This window comes from Dromiciops gliroides, chromosome 1 (assembly GCF_019393635.1).
Source record: "Dromiciops gliroides isolate mDroGli1 chromosome 1, mDroGli1.pri, whole genome shotgun sequence".
NCBI classification, from domain to species: domain Eukaryota; kingdom Metazoa; phylum Chordata; class Mammalia; order Microbiotheria; family Microbiotheriidae; genus Dromiciops; species Dromiciops gliroides.
Genome location: NC_057861.1, coordinates 600,095,672 through 600,112,193, shown reverse-complemented (window position 1 = coordinate 600,112,193; position 16,522 = coordinate 600,095,672). Strand labels below are relative to the sequence as shown.

General features: G+C 44.4%; 1 protein-coding gene across 6 annotated transcripts in view; it reads left to right on the top strand.

The window, feature by feature from the left end:
• The window catches only part of RUSC2 (RUN and SH3 domain containing 2), a 111,692-nt gene that overhangs the window by 75,018 nt on the left and 20,152 nt on the right, over positions 1-16,522 (top strand). For 3 of the 6 annotated variants that reach the window (XM_043979409.1, XM_043979408.1, XM_043979407.1), the window contains one exon: positions 14,422-16,467. In XM_043979409.1, coding sequence (XP_043835344.1) covers positions 14,490-16,467 — 1,978 coding nt within the window. In that variant the 5' untranslated portion in view covers positions 14,422-14,489. Of the gene's footprint in view, positions 1-5,105; positions 5,356-7,451; positions 7,684-14,421; positions 16,468-16,522 lie in introns of those variants that run through there. The other 3 variants (XM_043979410.1, XM_043979411.1, XM_043979406.1) reach the window with 3 other exon arrangements.

The following is a 16,522-nucleotide window of genomic DNA, read 5'->3' as shown; positions in this document are numbered from 1 at the left end:
TAGTTCCAAACTATTCTCCAGAATGGTTCGACTAGTTCACAACTCCACCAACAGCTGCATTAGTATACCTATTTTCCATGAAATATTTTTTTGTTTTCTCTAGACACACATTAAGACCATCTTGATCAAACAATCAACAAGCATTTATTATGTGCCTGACATTTGGATACAAATACAAAAACAAGATAATCACTGCCCTTAGAAAGCTTATATTCTACTGAGCAGAAACAATATGTTTACAGATAAATAAGTACTGAATATATATAAAAGTAATGTTCATCAATGGTATGTTTAGGGGCACTAACAACTGGGAGAGTGAAGAAATACATTTTGAAGGAAGTGGCATTTGATCTGAGCCTTGAAGGGAACCGAGGATTCTAAAAGCCAGAGATGAGGAAAGAGAGCATTCCAGGCATGGGAAATGACTTGTTTTGAGTAATGGAGTAACAGAGTCAAGAAATGGAATGTTTTGTGGACATTTGTGGAGACCAATTTGGCTGGAGTATAGAAAGTGCATTAGAAGGAACAATATGTAATTAGTCCAAAGATTGATGATAGGGCCAAATTGTAAAATACTTTGAATGCCAAGAGAAGTCTGTGTTTAATACTGAAGACAATGGAGTTACCAAAGCTTCTTGAATACGGGAGGAAAATGGAAAGATATATACTTTTAGAATACCAGTTTGTCAGCTGTATAGAATTGGACTGGAAAGGAAAGAGACTGTATGCAGGAGACCAGTTCCTTTATTTGGGACAGCTAGGTGGCACAGTGGATAGAGCACCTGACCTAGAATCAGGAAGGGCTGAATTCAAATACAGCTTCAGACACTTAATTGTGACCCTGGGCAAGTCACTTAACTTCATTTTTCTCCACTGTAAAATGGGGGTGATGATAATAGCACCTACCTCCAAGGGTTGTTGTGAGAATCAAATAAGATTATAATTGTAAAGCACTTAGCGTAATGCCTGGCACATAGTAAGTGCTATATGTGTTAATTATTATGATTATTTGCCTCTCCAAGGAGTACCTGTGAATTGTCCTAAGTTCACATCAATTTAGCTGCAATTGCCTTTTGTCCTCTAGTTTCATTTATAGCAAGAAATGTCAAAATTAATGCAGTAGAGTTTCTCCCTTAGTATAGCTAATTCTTGGCCATTGGACAAGGATGTTAAATTTAGAGTACCAAAAACTAAGAATATTTTCAGATGGATTATAAACTGTCTGATTCTTAGCACCCTATACTCTGTTTCCCCTCATTCTTTCACCAAGAAGTAGAAGTGGACCATGAGGGCCGGCAGCTAATTTTGTATATTTCTTCCTTTCGTGGGTTGCCCTAGGCATTCAAAAGAATTCAGCACCAAGTGGCTAGACTACGCGGGATGAGCCTTTCCATACTTAGCTACCCTGGTCCTTAGAAAACAGACTATACTCAAAGCTTTGCCCTGGCACACTTTGCTAGCAAAGTCTTTTAGAACTCAGGGTCACTGCCACACCATGATAAGGGATTGGAATAGGATTTTATGGAATTTCACTACTTGAAATATTTCAAGAACAATATAGGATATTATACGATCAAGGGTAAATTGAATGACCCAAAATATAAGTTCTGCAGTAGAACAAAAGAAGGAAATATTATTAATGTGGACTGGAGTAGCCAAGAAACACTTTATAGTGGAGATGGTAGGAAGGATGAGTAAAATTTAGATAGGGAGAAAGGATAGAGGAGAACATTCCAGGTTAGGAAGAATGTTAAGGGCAAAGCCACAGATGGTGGGAATGAGCAGTATGTGAGGGACATCAAAGAGACCAGCCTGACGAGAGTGGAGGGCACATATTGGGCTACAGAGGGCCTTAAAAGCCAGGGCAAGAAGTTTGCATTTGATCCTATAATCAATAGGAAGCCAGTGAGAAAGGGAAGTGACTTGAAGTGATGTAAATAATAGATGGATAGCATTCGGGAGAAACTGGAAGCAGATTAGAAGATTGCTTCTGTTTATAATGCGACAACATATACATTTTACCTCTGACAAATTAATAACTTCCTTAGGATACATCTCACTCTTTGGTATCTCATCAGAAGTCCTATAAATCTTATTTATACTCGAGGAAGACTTTTTTTAAGTGATGGCAACTATATGTGGGTGTGACAGGAGGTCTGTGATATAAAGTGGGCCAAACCAATAAAGTTTGAGAACTGCTGTCCTATAATCGATGGCAGGAATAAATTCCTGAATGCTGTGTCACTGACTCATGGAATTTTAGAATTAAAACCTTAGTGTACATCCAGTCCAACCTATACCCCCAAAATAATAGTGACTATACCATACACAAGAAATAATCACCCAGCTTCTGCATTAAGTCTTCCAAGTACGAATTCACTATTCCTCAAGAAAACACTTATGGATAGCTCGAATCATAGGGAAGTTTTTCTTAACATCAAGCTGAAATTTATCTCTTTGTGCTTTCTAATTATTAACCTTGGTTCTGTCCTCTGGGCCAAAAAGAACAAGTATAGTCTCTTTTACTTCTTCTAGATAATAGTTTCAAATACTTGAACACAACTGTAATGCTCCTCCCCTTACCACCCTTCCACCTCAATCTTCTCCAACTCATGTAATGAAGCAACCAAAGACACTTCTAGTTCAGTCCTCCGTTAAGTTTCTCTGAACACACACATTCCCTTCCTCTGAACTTTAAGCACATCTCTATCCCTTCCCTTACCAATCTCATAGGGGCAAATGCAGGCGCAGGAGGGTAGGGAGAGACATTACAGGATTACTAAATAAAGTTTGTATCTCTGAGCAGGTATGATGAATTCCTCTAGCTGCTCCATGGGTTAGTTATGGGATGAAGTCCTCAATCCCAGTATTTCTTTTGGGGCAATGTTCTGAGCACTATAGTTTAGAAAGTACTCAACCCAATCTGATTAGTAATCATGGGATGGAGGCTTTCTTAAAGTACAGAATGGAGAAAGTCTGAGTTTACAAAAGAGTGGTAACAGTCACACAATGAACCCCACCTTCCCCAGTCAATTCTGAGAAAATAATAACAAGGTTGTTTCATTTCATGGGAGAGCAGCCTTTCCCCTCTTCACTCATTTCCTCATGCTGTGACTGACTGGTCATAAAATAATGGCCTGTAGAGAAGGTTCAGCCAGCCTATCTGTCACAATCCTGAGTGAGTTCAGAGTTCCTTTTCTTTCTTCCTCTAATCTCCCTTCCCCTCTCTGTCCTTGACCCCAGCATATTTTCTCCAGCTTGTGCCATATGGTCAGTGATTTCTTTACTATGCCTTCAAGCGGAAAGGATAGTGTTTTTGGTGACTAGCAGCCTGAGATCCAATGACCTGACCTTGGTGACCATGTGACACGATAGGAAAGGTGCTGGATTTGAAATCAGAGCACCTTAGTTTGAATCCCAATTTTCTCATTTGCTACCTGTATGACCTTGGGCACTTAGGTCCAGTTCATCTCTCTGAATCTCAGCTTCCTCATCTGTAAAATGAAAGTTTGGGACTAGATCCCCTCTAAGGTGTCTCTCTCTCTCTCTCTCTCTCTCTCTCTCTCTCTCTCTCTCTCTCTCTCTCTCTCTCTCTCTCTCTCTTTTTTCTTGCAAAGCAATGGGAGTTAAGTGACTTGCCCAGGGTCACACAGCTAGTAAGTATCAAGTGTCTGAGGCCAGATTTGAATTCAGGTCCTCCTGACTCCAGGGCTGGTGCTCTATCTACTGCACCACCTAGCTGCCCCCTCTCTAAGATCTCTTTAAGCTCTAAATGTCTAATGCCATGATTCTATTACCACAATAGACCCCGTCAGTCATATTAGAGGAAGTACCAGGGTTAGCACTTTGGGACTATTCTTCTTTCCTGTCTTCTCCCACCTCAGTAGGATTAATTAGTCTGGCCCTTCTTTGGCTTCTAACATTGGAATAACAGAGAGTAAAAAGAGACAGTACTGCTGTTTCTTTTAAATATAGTTCTGGGCAAAGTTTTGAGAGTTCCTGGGATGACAGAATGTCTGCTATAGACCCGACCAACCCACCCCACCCTTCCTCTTTATTCAGAGAGAGCTGGTCTTGAACCATGGGAGAAAGGGCAGGACTCTGCCTACCAGAGAGTCCACCCTCCCACAGAGCTCCTTCCTATGTATGATACAGGAGTTATTCTCTTTTCTCAGCACACTATCCCTCAACTATCATCACCATACCTTTCTCTAGCAGTTCTTTGGCTGACATGAAGAAGCCTCCTCCCCAAGCTGGGGGGATACGGCAAAGCTGTAACGCTGGATTTGGGGAGATCTCAGTTCCTACTGCTGTGATGGATCCCACTGCAGGGATGAGAAACTAATCTCCATGTTGGGTCAGGGTGCCATTCCTAAGGTGAGGGACACAGGTTACAGAAAGCGCTCTCTGTCTCTACCTTCACCTTCCTGGAACAGATCTCCATCTCCTAACCTGGGGCTCACTTGCAGTTTCCTCATAAATTGAGGCTGACTTCATTTGGATAAGAGATAGATATCTCCCCCAAAGAAGCCCTTCCCTCCTGTTAAAGTACCTGGAACCCACAGAGAATGGGCATGGTATTGCTATTTGAATTCTGTTCCTTGATCTCCTAAATCTCTGTGTGACTCTCCCAGGGTTTGGTGAACTTCTGTAAATGACTGCCCTGGAATCAGTCCATCATCTTCTCTCAGATACACTTCCTGACTACTACCACCCCATCCCCTACACTTCATCTCGTCCCCATTCTGGGTTCACTGAGCTTAAACAAAGGAATGGAGCAAGGGGAAGAAATGGGGTGCCACTTAAAAATGAGAGGAAGAGGTTTCCAGCTAAGACCTAAAAGAAGGGGCCCAGAGAAAAAGAGGAAACCCCAAGTCTGTCTCCATCCCAAGTTCGTTCCCAGGGACCTCCTAGGGAATGAGGAGGGCTGGGCCCAGCCCATCCTGCTTCCTCCTCTGTTGCTCAGAAAGAATCCTCCATGCAGTTCCGCCTGCCCTGGATCTCTGGCTCCTTCCTCCTTCTCCCCCCCTTTCCCTGGGCTGAGAGCCCACAGGGACTGACAGGGAGGGAGGCTGAATGGTTGTGCTGTGGGCATGCCTATTCCTTCCCTTTCCCTCTTCCCTCAGCAACAACGTCACCGCAGCAGCGGCGGCAGCGGCAGCGGCAGCAGCAGTGGCAACAGTAGCAGCAGGGACGCTGGGGATGGAATTGCGCAGCCCCTCTGCATGAGCAGAGATGCAACTGTGAGGAACAGAAAATAGAACTGAGGAAATCAACCAGACCCCCCCCTGCCTGGCCAGGCCAGAGCCATCGGGAAAGAAAGCCCCAAGGTCTAGTTGAAGGCTCCTTAAAGAGGTACAGCTGGATGGGGAGGGAAAAATAGGGAGGCTTGGATGGTTGCCTAGCTCTTTCTTTTGCACCCCTAGATACTGGAGCTGCCTTTGTCTATCTGGCTGAGGGCTGGGAAGATGGGGTCAGATGGAATAGCCGCCAGATCTCCTAAATGGTGTGTGTGTGTGTGTGTGTGTGTGTGTGTGTGTGTGTGTGTGTGTGTGTGAGAGAGAGAGAGAGAGAGAGAGAGAGAGAAAGAGAGAGAGAGAGACTGACTACAGCATAGGGATAACAAATTGATAGGCCAAAAGCATTTGTGCGGGTACTGCCCTGTCAATGAGGCAAAATGTCTCCCCCTCCCCCCTCCCTTGTGCTGGCCACACATCTGCATTTGTTTTGGTTCAGGGAGTCAGGCCGCTCCCTCCACCCTACTTGCACTCTGTTTGGGAGAGGTAGACATAGCCAAAGACAAAAGGCTGGAGTATGTGTTAGGGAGTGCTGCCGAGGGAAGGACAAATCTGTAGTGTCCCTGATACAGGGTAGCCACAGAGGATCCATTCCCCCCCCCCATTCTATAGGGATCAGAAAGCCTTCAGTATAAGATCTGACCAGATAGAGTGTTCTCCCCAGAGTGCTGACCAGGGATGCCCTACAGGGATGGGCTGGGGTGGGGGATGGAGTAATATCCAGGGCAGCTGACCAGAAATTTGATAACCTGAAGAGGCCCCTGGTATCACATTTAGACTCCTGGTGGGATATATTCCCTTCCTCTTTTCTTCTTTCCTCCTTCCCCCTTCATCCCCCACCCTTGTCTTGAAGCCCAGGACCCTCAGGCCAAGGTTACTGAAATCTGCCAGTGTTTCAACTCCTGCTCCCTACTTCATTCTCTGCCTCTCCCTGTGGTTGGCAAGAACTAAGAAAGATAGGCAAGGGGAGACCCACTAATAGACACTAGGACTGGCTGGAAAATAATACTTGTTATAAGGTGGGACCTTCCTCCCTGAATACTAAACACTTTTCTAGCCAAGAGTAGAAGGCTCTCATGGTGTGGGCTTAGCCAGGGAAGAGGAAGAAACAGCTGAGGTGCAGTGATGGTAGGGAAAGCAGAGCCCTAACTAGTCAATTTTACATCTCAGGCAATACCAAAAATTTTCATAAGCCTCCTCCCTCCACTTTCATTGTAGTTATTTTGTCTGATTTTACATTTGAGGGACTTGTGGAACATCTGAAGCAAGCACTTCGCAGATCTTACCTCTGTTACAGCTCTGGCCTGGGAGAAGAGCCCCAGGAAATGTGTTGTGGTCCCTCCTAGTTGGAATCTTCTTCTCTGTGATAGTAATATGCTGCCCAGGAGTCCCCCTTAACTCTGTGTGGAAGGGGCAAGCCAAGGATGGAGAAAGGGCCCTCCCAAAAATCCTTCCTCCCTGATCTGGGGAGTGGAGACTTGTGGTCCCATGTTGTCTGAACCCACAATTCGACAGCTAGCCTGGTTAAAGTTATTAAGTCAGTCAACAAGCACTTCTTATTAAGCACTTAACTCTGTGCCAGATACTGTGCTAAACTAAACATAGTTACAAAGAAAGGCAAAAAACACTGTCCCTACTCAAGATACTTACATTCTCATGTGGGAGACAACAGGTAAATGTTTCCTTCTCTGGGTATCCCAATCCAAGAACTCTGGGAGATAAAGGACAGGAAGGTTATGTGTGACTAGGGCTCTCCTTTTCTGGAGCCATCTGCTCCTTAGGAAGAAAAACCAGGGCAAGTCTGAGTGGGAGTAACATCAGGTTAATCTTGGGGAGCAGCAAACTCTGACTGGCCAGCAACTGACCTAGAAGGGCTGAAGCTGAAGGGCTGAAGGACAGTGGATTAGGCTTCCAGTAACTTCTCAGATGTGCCCTTTGACCCAGCTTACCCTTATCCTTTCCTCATCTGTAAAATGGGGACAATAATACCATCTACCTCAGGGTCAACTAAAATAATATATGTAAGGTATTTTGTTTGCATACCCAAAGCCACTGTAAAATTTTAGTGATCATCATTATTATTCTTATTAATCTTGGTAAATGTTCTCTCAATGAGAGCAGTACATATCATAGATATTTTGTGTTCCCATCTAGACTCAGCTGATCCAGTAGAAGAAACATGTGCTGGGAACAAAGAGACCTGGGTTCTAGTTCTGGTTCTTCCAGGACCAGATACCAACCTTAAACATGGGGCTCCCCTTTCCCCTGGGCCTCATCTGCTAAATATAGATTGCAGCACCTAACCAAGAAGGTTGTTTTAAGGATAGAACGAGATTATAGATTTGAAAACTCTTCTAAACAGTAAAAACTGCTGGGAAACTCTAAGGTAATGTGAACATTATTTTATTTTTGTTCCATTTCCAGTGCCTCGCATAGTATTATCATAGATGACACCACCCCTTCACCCTAGCAAGACAGAGGCTCCAAGAAGCATCTAGTTTTTATTTTATTGGAGTTTGGTGTTAAGATAAAATCTATGTTCAAATGCTTGAACCAAGGGCCTTCTCAGCCCTCCATCTCTTCCCACTGTGATGTTCATAGGCTATTCACAGGAAAGGGGTAATTTACCTGTATGTCTTTCCTTCCCAACCATACTATGAGCTCCCCAAGAGTTAGGGATTATGTCTTCTCCTGCTTCCCCCACAGCACAGGGGTGGGGACCTAAGAAGCACTCAGTATAGTCTGACTGATTGGCCCTGGATTAAATGAGAGCACAGGGAAGAAAGGAGCAATTTATATAGCTCCTGCTATGTGCCAGGCACTGTGCTAAGCACTTTTTACAAATATTATCTCATTTGAATACTTACAGGAATACTCCCTCTTGAAGCCTAGGGCCTGCTGGATGAATAAGGGAACAATCCCTGAAAGCTTAACCAACTACTGGCTGGTGAGGTGATTTCAGCATGGCCGCTAATGAGAAAACTCTCCCTTCTTAAGACTACTCTCTAGCCTCGGGAAAGGGGAGAGTACAGGTTTTACAAAAGAACATGTGAAAAAAATCTAGGAGTTTTAGGTAACCACAAGCTCAGTGTGAGCCAGAAATATGATGGAACAATTAAAAAATGTATATGTATCTCTTGGCTGCATTACTAGAAGCATAGTACCTAGACTGAGGGAGGTCATGGATATACTGTACTCTCTCCTAGTCAGGCCACAACTGTAATGTTATATTCAATCAGTCAACAAGCATTTAATAAATACCTTCAATGGGCCAGGCACTATAGTAAGTTGTGTGCATAGGACAGTCCAGCTCACAGTTTAATGGGCAGCCACATCTTAGGAATAACATTGATAAGCTAGAGGAGGAAGATGACCAAGATGGAAAGGAAACTCAATATTGAGTTATAATGAGTTTGGAGGAACCAAGGACATTTATTTACATTTATTGAAAAAGGTAAAACTTGTAGGGTACATAATAGTTGACTTTGAGTATTTGTAGGATTATGTAAAAGGTCCATCTCTGTTTTTTCCAAAGCTCGCTGTTCTTCTGGTAGCTTTAGACAAGGAGTTGATATCCTACCACTGTCAGCCACTTGCAAAATCGCCAGCCCAAATTCTTAGACCTTAGGTTTGTCATGCCAGGGTGGGAGTGGGGATAAGCTCCCACTTTCTATAAAATGCTCTAAAGCGTACGTCTCAAATAGCCTCTAACAACCGAAGCCCAACTCTTGGCCTTCTTGTATAGGAACTGTTTCCACTAATAGGAGAAGGGGCAAAGGCAAGTCACTGGCGCCTTAAAAATCAGTCACTTTGGGCAGGTGGGGCTCGTTAGCCTTGGTAGGCAACCTGCCTAGGGGAAGGAACCCTGATTTTAAACCTCTGCTGCCTTTCGGCTATACCCATATATGGGAAAGGCTCTGGGAGTTAACCCCAAGGAAAAATCAGGAGCCGGTGTCCCTTAGGCAGTTGGATGTTGGACATCACATCCCTCTGGCAACTCCTGCAGCAGCACTGGTGCCAAACTGTATTGGCTCTGCCTCTCCTTTGGATCCACCAATGTCGCAGAGAGGGAAAACTTGCCGCATGGGCAACACCTTGTTTTCCATATTGATCTGCCCAGGCCAGCGCCCTGGAGAGGACATTCCAGTTACTCCTCATGGGGTAAATACAACACGGGATGCGGCAGTTACCCAGTTACCAGTTATAAGTCACTCAGGAGCTGAGGCTCCCATATCGGACTACACAGCCACACTGTGGCCTGTGGCTCTTCAGGGCACTGATCCATGGTCATCCGTGATTGGTGGAGGCCTACTACTACTACTACTACTACTACTACTACTACTACTACTACTACTACTACTACTGATTTCTGTCAGTCTCCTAGGAATTCCAGCTACTTCTTGTAGTGTATTCAGGGAACCTTGCCTTGGCTCCATTGCTTTCATCTTCTCTCTTTTTTTCTTTTCTTTTTTTTTTTTTGATGAGGCAATTGGGGTTAAGTGATTTGCCCAGGGTCACACAGCTAGTAAGTGTTAAGTGTCTGAGGCTGGATTTGAACTCGGGTCTTCCTGAATCCAGGGCCGGTTCTCTATCCACTGCGCCACCTAGCCGCCCGTCTTTTTTTTTCAATGTAGATCTTTTTAAAAAAATATATGTTCACTTTGAACTTAAATACAAAAAGACCAAAAAAAACCCCAAAACATTTCCATGTACATAGCACAGCATAAAAAGAGGATTCAGTATTAAAAAATGAATTTCTATTTTGCACTGTTTGCTTTTTTAAAAAAATGTAAGAAATATCATTTTCAAAGCTACCCTGCTTTTCTGTGCTTCCTTCTGTTATCTTTTATCCTCTGCTGTTCACTTTTTTTTTCCTGTTCCTCCCCACTCTGCCCCAGAGAAGGTGATATAACTATGTGTATAGATGCAAAGTTATACTATACATACTTCTAGCAGTTCTTTCTCTGGATGTAGATAGCATCTTTGTTTGTTTTTTTGTTTTTTAGTGAGGCAATTGGGGTTAAGTGACTTGCCCAGGGTCACACAGCTAGTAAGTGTTAAGTATCTGAGGCCGGATTTGAACTCAGGTACTCCTGACTCCAGGGTCGGTACTCTATCCACTGTGTGCTCTATCCACTGCACCACCTAGCTGCCCTAGATAGCATCTTTATAGGTCCTTTGTAGTTGATTTTGAGTATTTTTTTCTTTTCTTTTCTTTTCTTTGTTTGTTTGTTTATTTATTTTTGCTGGGCAATGGGGATTAAGTGAATTGCCCAGGGTCACACAGCTAGTAAGTGTCAAGTGTCTGAGCTCACATTTGAACTCAGGTCTTCCTGAATTCAGGGCCAGTGCTCTATCCACTGCACCACCTAGACGCCCCCAATTTGAGTATTTTTAATACTCAAAATAACTAAGTCGTTCAAAGTTTTTTTTAGAACAATATTGCTGCTACTATGTACAACATTCTCTTGTTTCTGCTCATTTCACTCTTCATTATTTCAAGCAAGTCTTTCCATGCTTTTCTAAAATTAATCAGTTCATTATCTCTTATAGCACAATAGTATTCCATCACAATCATTCCATTTCACATAAATTGTTAAATTTATTAGCTTATAATTGGACAAAATAAATAACTCTTTATAATTGCTTTCATCTTCTTTCTAAAATCCCCTGATTACTGAGTGCCATCTCAAAGAATTACATTTTGTGAATCTTTCTAGTCCCTGGGCATTTTAGCCAACCCAGATTCAGAGTGCTGCCACACCCAATCCCTAATTCACCTTCCCTCATCTCCTGCTGCCACAATAACTAGTGCTTGACTTTGGCATCTGCTTCCTCTACCCTACCCAATTCAGACACACGTTTTAAGAGGAAAAGCTGCTTCATTACCTGGCACAAAGACGAGCAATCATTTAGCAGACTTCTTCAGGCCAGACTAGCCTCTCCTCTCTTGCTGGGTAGGGACCACAGGAGAAAGTCCCCAAACCAAGACAATAAGATAGCAAACCCCTCACCACAATTGAGACCCCCATAGGACGATACTGAAACAGATGGTTTTCCCTGGAATCATTCAACCAGTATTTATTTAATGCTACAGTAAGCCATGAACTCAATGTAATTCTCACAGGCAAATATCAAAAGGTACTATGCCCCACTTATGCTGGTAGCTGTGAAAATGTAACATGGCTTTAAAAGTGTTCAGGAGCAATTATCTTGAAAGACCACAAGATGGAGATGTGACTCCCTGAAATTCCTTTTCTCCATCCTATATCAGTAGGCACAAGGCCTAGCTATGTATGTTGCCTTGCTTTTTGTCTGACTCCTTTCTTTTGTCTCTCTGTTTTCCTTTTTTCCCCATTTTTTCCTTTTCCCGTTATCCCATAAATGACCAAAATATTGACCTGAATTATACTGTATTTGTCACGTATATTCTACAGCCATGGCCAAAGAAGCCATCAACCTGTTGTCACCTTTCTCAAATGAAGCCTTTTCTTACCTCACTATGGGTTTTGTCAAAGGGGGAAGAATAGAATTCTTTGTTTTTCAAAAAGAATAAGGAGAGAGAGAGAGAGACCTAGAGAGAGCTATCTATATATATATATATATATATATATATACATACACATACATATGTGTGTATATATGTATATATGTCCCTCTGTATTTTTCCTAAGGGTTAATGGCCCCTAAGAAGTAATAATAATAATTACAACAACAAAAATAGTTTTAAAGCTTACCGAATTCTTTACATTAGATTAACCCATTTGATCCTGTGAGGTAGATGCTATAGATAACATCCTCATTTTACAGATGAGGAAACTGAGGATCTGAGAACTTAACTTGCCTGTGAACACATAGATAGTAACCATTCAGCTTGAAACTCCAGTCTCCTCTAACTCCAAGTCCAAAACTCTTTCTGCTAGACTATGATTAAGTGAATTAGAACCATTAACCATATTTATCCAAGGGTCTTTGCATCAACACATCTTTCTATTGTACGTGTGTGTGTAAATGTGTGTACCTCTAAGTGATTTCGTGTTTGTATATGAGCATGTCACCATGTATGTATTTTTGTATGTCTCTGCATGTTGTGTGTGTGTGTGCGCCCCCGAAGGATGGAGTTACAGAAGGGACAAGCAATCCCAAATGAGAATCCTTCAATGTGGTTATGACTCTATAGAAAGACATACAAATATACAACCACAATAACTGACAGAAAATTCTTTGTATACATTTTTACATATATCAGCCCTGTGAAATAGTTTCCATGGCTACTGGAGTCTCCAATGAAAAGAGGGGAAGGGAGAGGACTGTTATCTGTGTCCTCATGAGCCACACAGACTAACACTTGGAAATGATGTAGTTAGGAACATATAGAACAGGAAAATAACTTTCCACAGTATACATCTTGAATTCTTCCTTTGGTGTAGAATAAATGTTGCAATGTGTTACATGGGACTAAATGTGCTCTTGTTTGTAAATTCACAAGAGTTGTGCTTTAAAAAAAAGTTGGCAGGTAGTAGCATTAAAGAGCAAATGACAGAACAGAAAGGTGATGAGAAAAGCATCCTGGAGTGAAAGTTAGGAAAATAGGAGTAACAAGGGAAGAGAGAGAGGAATGAGTAAGCAGTGAATTGACTTAGAGATTCTGTTGAAGACTATTTGAACAGGTAGAGACTGAGAGCTCGGAGATTCAGGAAAACTGGAATTGGGGGAGCAGTAGGGATGAAGTTTCAGCCTCAGCCAGAATAGGAAAATGTAGAACCAGATAATAATAGTTAACATTTATATAGCACTTTAAGGTTTGCAAAAGTATCTGACATGTCTTATCTGTTTTGATCCTCACAACAACCCTGCAAAGTAGGTGTTGTTCCCCCATTTTACTGAGGAAGAAACTGAGGCCGAGAGAGACTAAGTGACTTGCCAAGGTTCCACAGCTAAGTAACAGTCTGAGGCAGGATTAGAGGCCAGGTCTTCCAGAGTCCAAGTCCAATACCCTGTCCATGGCATAGTTGAGCCAATGACCAAGAAGCCTCTAGAGTCAGGCTTCTTAACTATGTCTGTATCATGGACCTCTTGGGCAGTTTGATGAAGTCTATAGATTCCTGCTCAAAACAGTTGTTAAGTACATAAAATAAAATGCATGAAATTACAAAAAAATTATATCGAAATATGGTTATCAAAATATTTTTAAAAGGTCTATGTTTTATTTTCTTACAATAGAATTCACACTAAACCCTGAAGACTGGGAAAAAATGTTGAAAGACTATATACAACATAAGTGATTTTATTAGTCTCTCAAACATTGCGTTTAAGTTCTAAAAACTGGGATGTTAATATTTCTGAGGGTACTCTTATTGTCAACTTTTCCACTGTAATTACTTGGTTTCCTATTAGAGACAATAATATCTGTTGTAAAAGAATGATCAGTTTATGGAACTAACAAAAGATCGAAAAAGTTTCCTAGTCAAAGAATATTAAAAATATCTGTTATAGATTGAAACTCAAGGGAGATCAAGCCTATAAGTTTGCCTTAATCTTCAAAAAAGCACATAAAAACTGAATCTAGGTCCTCCCAGAACTTGTTTTATTCTCTCAGTACAAGAGAATACTAGATATGGCATAAGAGAACATGGGTACAAATCTGAACTCCACCTCTTATTCCCTGTATCTATCTACAGACCCCTTAGGCCTCAAGTTCAAACTCTTGCTTTAAAGCCAGAGCTCAGGGAGCCTAGTCAAGAAGGCTCTAGGATGTAGGCTAGAACTTAGAGAACACAGGCGACAGTACAAAGCATACTGCATTTGGAATTAAATGGTATTCGTTCAAATCTTGGCTCTGCAACTTATTACCTGTGTAACCTTAGACACTTCCCATCTTTGTGTCTCAGTTCCCTCATATGTAAAATAAGAGTATTAGACCAGATGATCTCAGGTCCCTTCCAGCTCTCTAAGTCTCGTGGTCCTAGGATCCTAGGATCTTCTGCCCCAGGAATGGGGCAGGGTTCTGTGTATCCTGGGTACACATAAGGAAGTATGCTAGCAATGGTGGGAGGCAGTGTGTGCCCCTCACTTCTGGCAAGGTGACATTGGGTTCTTTTTCTCTCTTTTTCTGTCTCTCCAGGTGCCAGGCTTTCCTGATGAGATGTGTCCTGCCCCAGAGGGCTCCGGGGGCAGTATCTGGGGCCATTGATGCCCTCAGCCGAACTTTCCAGAATGGATAGTCCCCCCAAGCTAACAGGAGAAACCCTCATCGTCCACCATATTCCCCTGGTGCATTGCCAGGTCCCTGACAGGCAATGCTGTGGGGGTGGAGGTGCGGGCAATGGAAGTACAAGGACCAACCCCTTCTGCCCACCTGAGTTGGGCCACCCTGACAGAGACCTGACACAGGCTGACTCTCTGCTCTACAGTAGAGTGCTCCCTGCCTCAGGGGGTGCAGTTGGGCCTGGGGATGGTCCTAAAGGCAGGAACCGGGATGGGCGAGGCCCTGGAGTTCCCAAGCGGCACAACCCCTTCCTAATGAAGGAGGGTGAAACAGAAGACCCATATGGAGATTGTGACAGTTCGACCCAACAGTCCTTTCACCTACATGGGAGTGGGCAGCCCCCCTTCCAGCTAGCACCACTTGGCCCCAGAACAGGGAAGCCCTGGGGAGCCACAAACAGTCGAGCTGGAGTGGTAGAAGGACAGGAGCAGGAGCCTTTGAGCAGTTCAGAAGCACAGAAACGCAGCCATGGGCATCACTGTCCCCCTGAACTGGAGGCAGAGACCATGGAGCTGGATGAAGGGGGTGGCCCTGGAGCCAGTGAAACCTCTGGTTTTTCCTTCGACCAGGAGTGGAAACTTAGCTTAGATGAGTCCCCAAGGAACCCAGGTGTTCGAGCCTGTGGCTGCTCGGGCTCAGGATCCCGACACTGTCGTTGCAGCAGCACATCCAGCCAATCAGAGGTGGCTGACCAGTCCATGGGCTATGTTAGCGATTCTTCCTGCAACAGCTCGGATGGTGTATTGGTCACCTTCAGTGCCCTCTACAACAAAATGCACGGTCACTCCCGTGCCAATCTCAACTCTGGCCCCCTGTCCTGCAGCGACTCTTCCTTCTGTAGCCACTCAGACCCTGGAGCGTTCTACCTAGACCTGCACCCCTCACCAGCTGAGTCTAAGATGTCCTGTGAGTCCCATCACCCTGACAGTGGGGGTGGAGATGAGGGCTGTGGCTGTCCTCACGCCTCCTCCCCTGAGCTAGATGCCAACTGCAACTCCTACCGCCCACACTGTGAGCCCTGCCCGGCTGCGGCTGACCTCACCGCCTGCTTCCAGAGCCAGGCCCGCCTTGTGGTGGCCACACAGAACTACTACAAACTTGTCACCTGTGACCTGTCCTCCCAGTCCTCTCCCAGTCCCGCTGGCTCCTCCATCACCAGTTGCTCAGAGGAACATACCAAGGGCAGTCCTGGCCCAGTCTCAGGCCAGCCTACTGAGTACTACCTATTCCAAAAGCCAGAGGCCCAAACAGAGGAGCAAAAGGCCAAGAGTTCTCCAGAAATGGGATCTGGGACGGACCCAGATCTGATAGAGGGACAGGTATACGTCAACGTGTCTCCTCCCAACCTCAGCAGTGTGCGCCAGCGTTCCCGTAGTTATGACCGAAGTCTGGAACGAAGCCCCCCAAACCGCCTGGGCTCCCTGGAGCGCATGCTGAGCTGCCCTGTTCGTCTGAGTGAGGGACCCTCCTCATTGGCTGGGCCTGGCTCCCCACCCAAACGGGTCACCTCCTTTGCTGAACTGGCCAAGGGCCGAAAAAGAGGTGGAGGCTCAGGTTCGCCTCCCCTGCGGTTGAGCACTGGTGACTCTTCCCTAGAGTTCTCACCCATCCCTGAGGCTCATCGGGATGGAGTAGGCCCACTGGATGAAGGTGCCCGCTGTAGCCACAGCCTACCATCTCTTCCCCTTGGGCTCTGCCTGGACCCCAGCAGCCTGGAAGCTCAAGCTGACCAGGGCTGCAGGGATGGCCTCCAGCAGGGCCCCCAGTCTAGCGAGGTGCAGCCCACCAGCTTCGGAGCTGCTGGGCAGGCACCCCTGACTCTCTTGATGGAACCAAGTCCTCCTTTCCCAGCAATCCCAGCCAGCAGCCATGCACAGAGGGATATAAGAGCTAGAGCTGACGGTAAGGATTGGGTAACTTAGATGAGCCACAGCGAGCTGGGATGCCAAATGCCAGT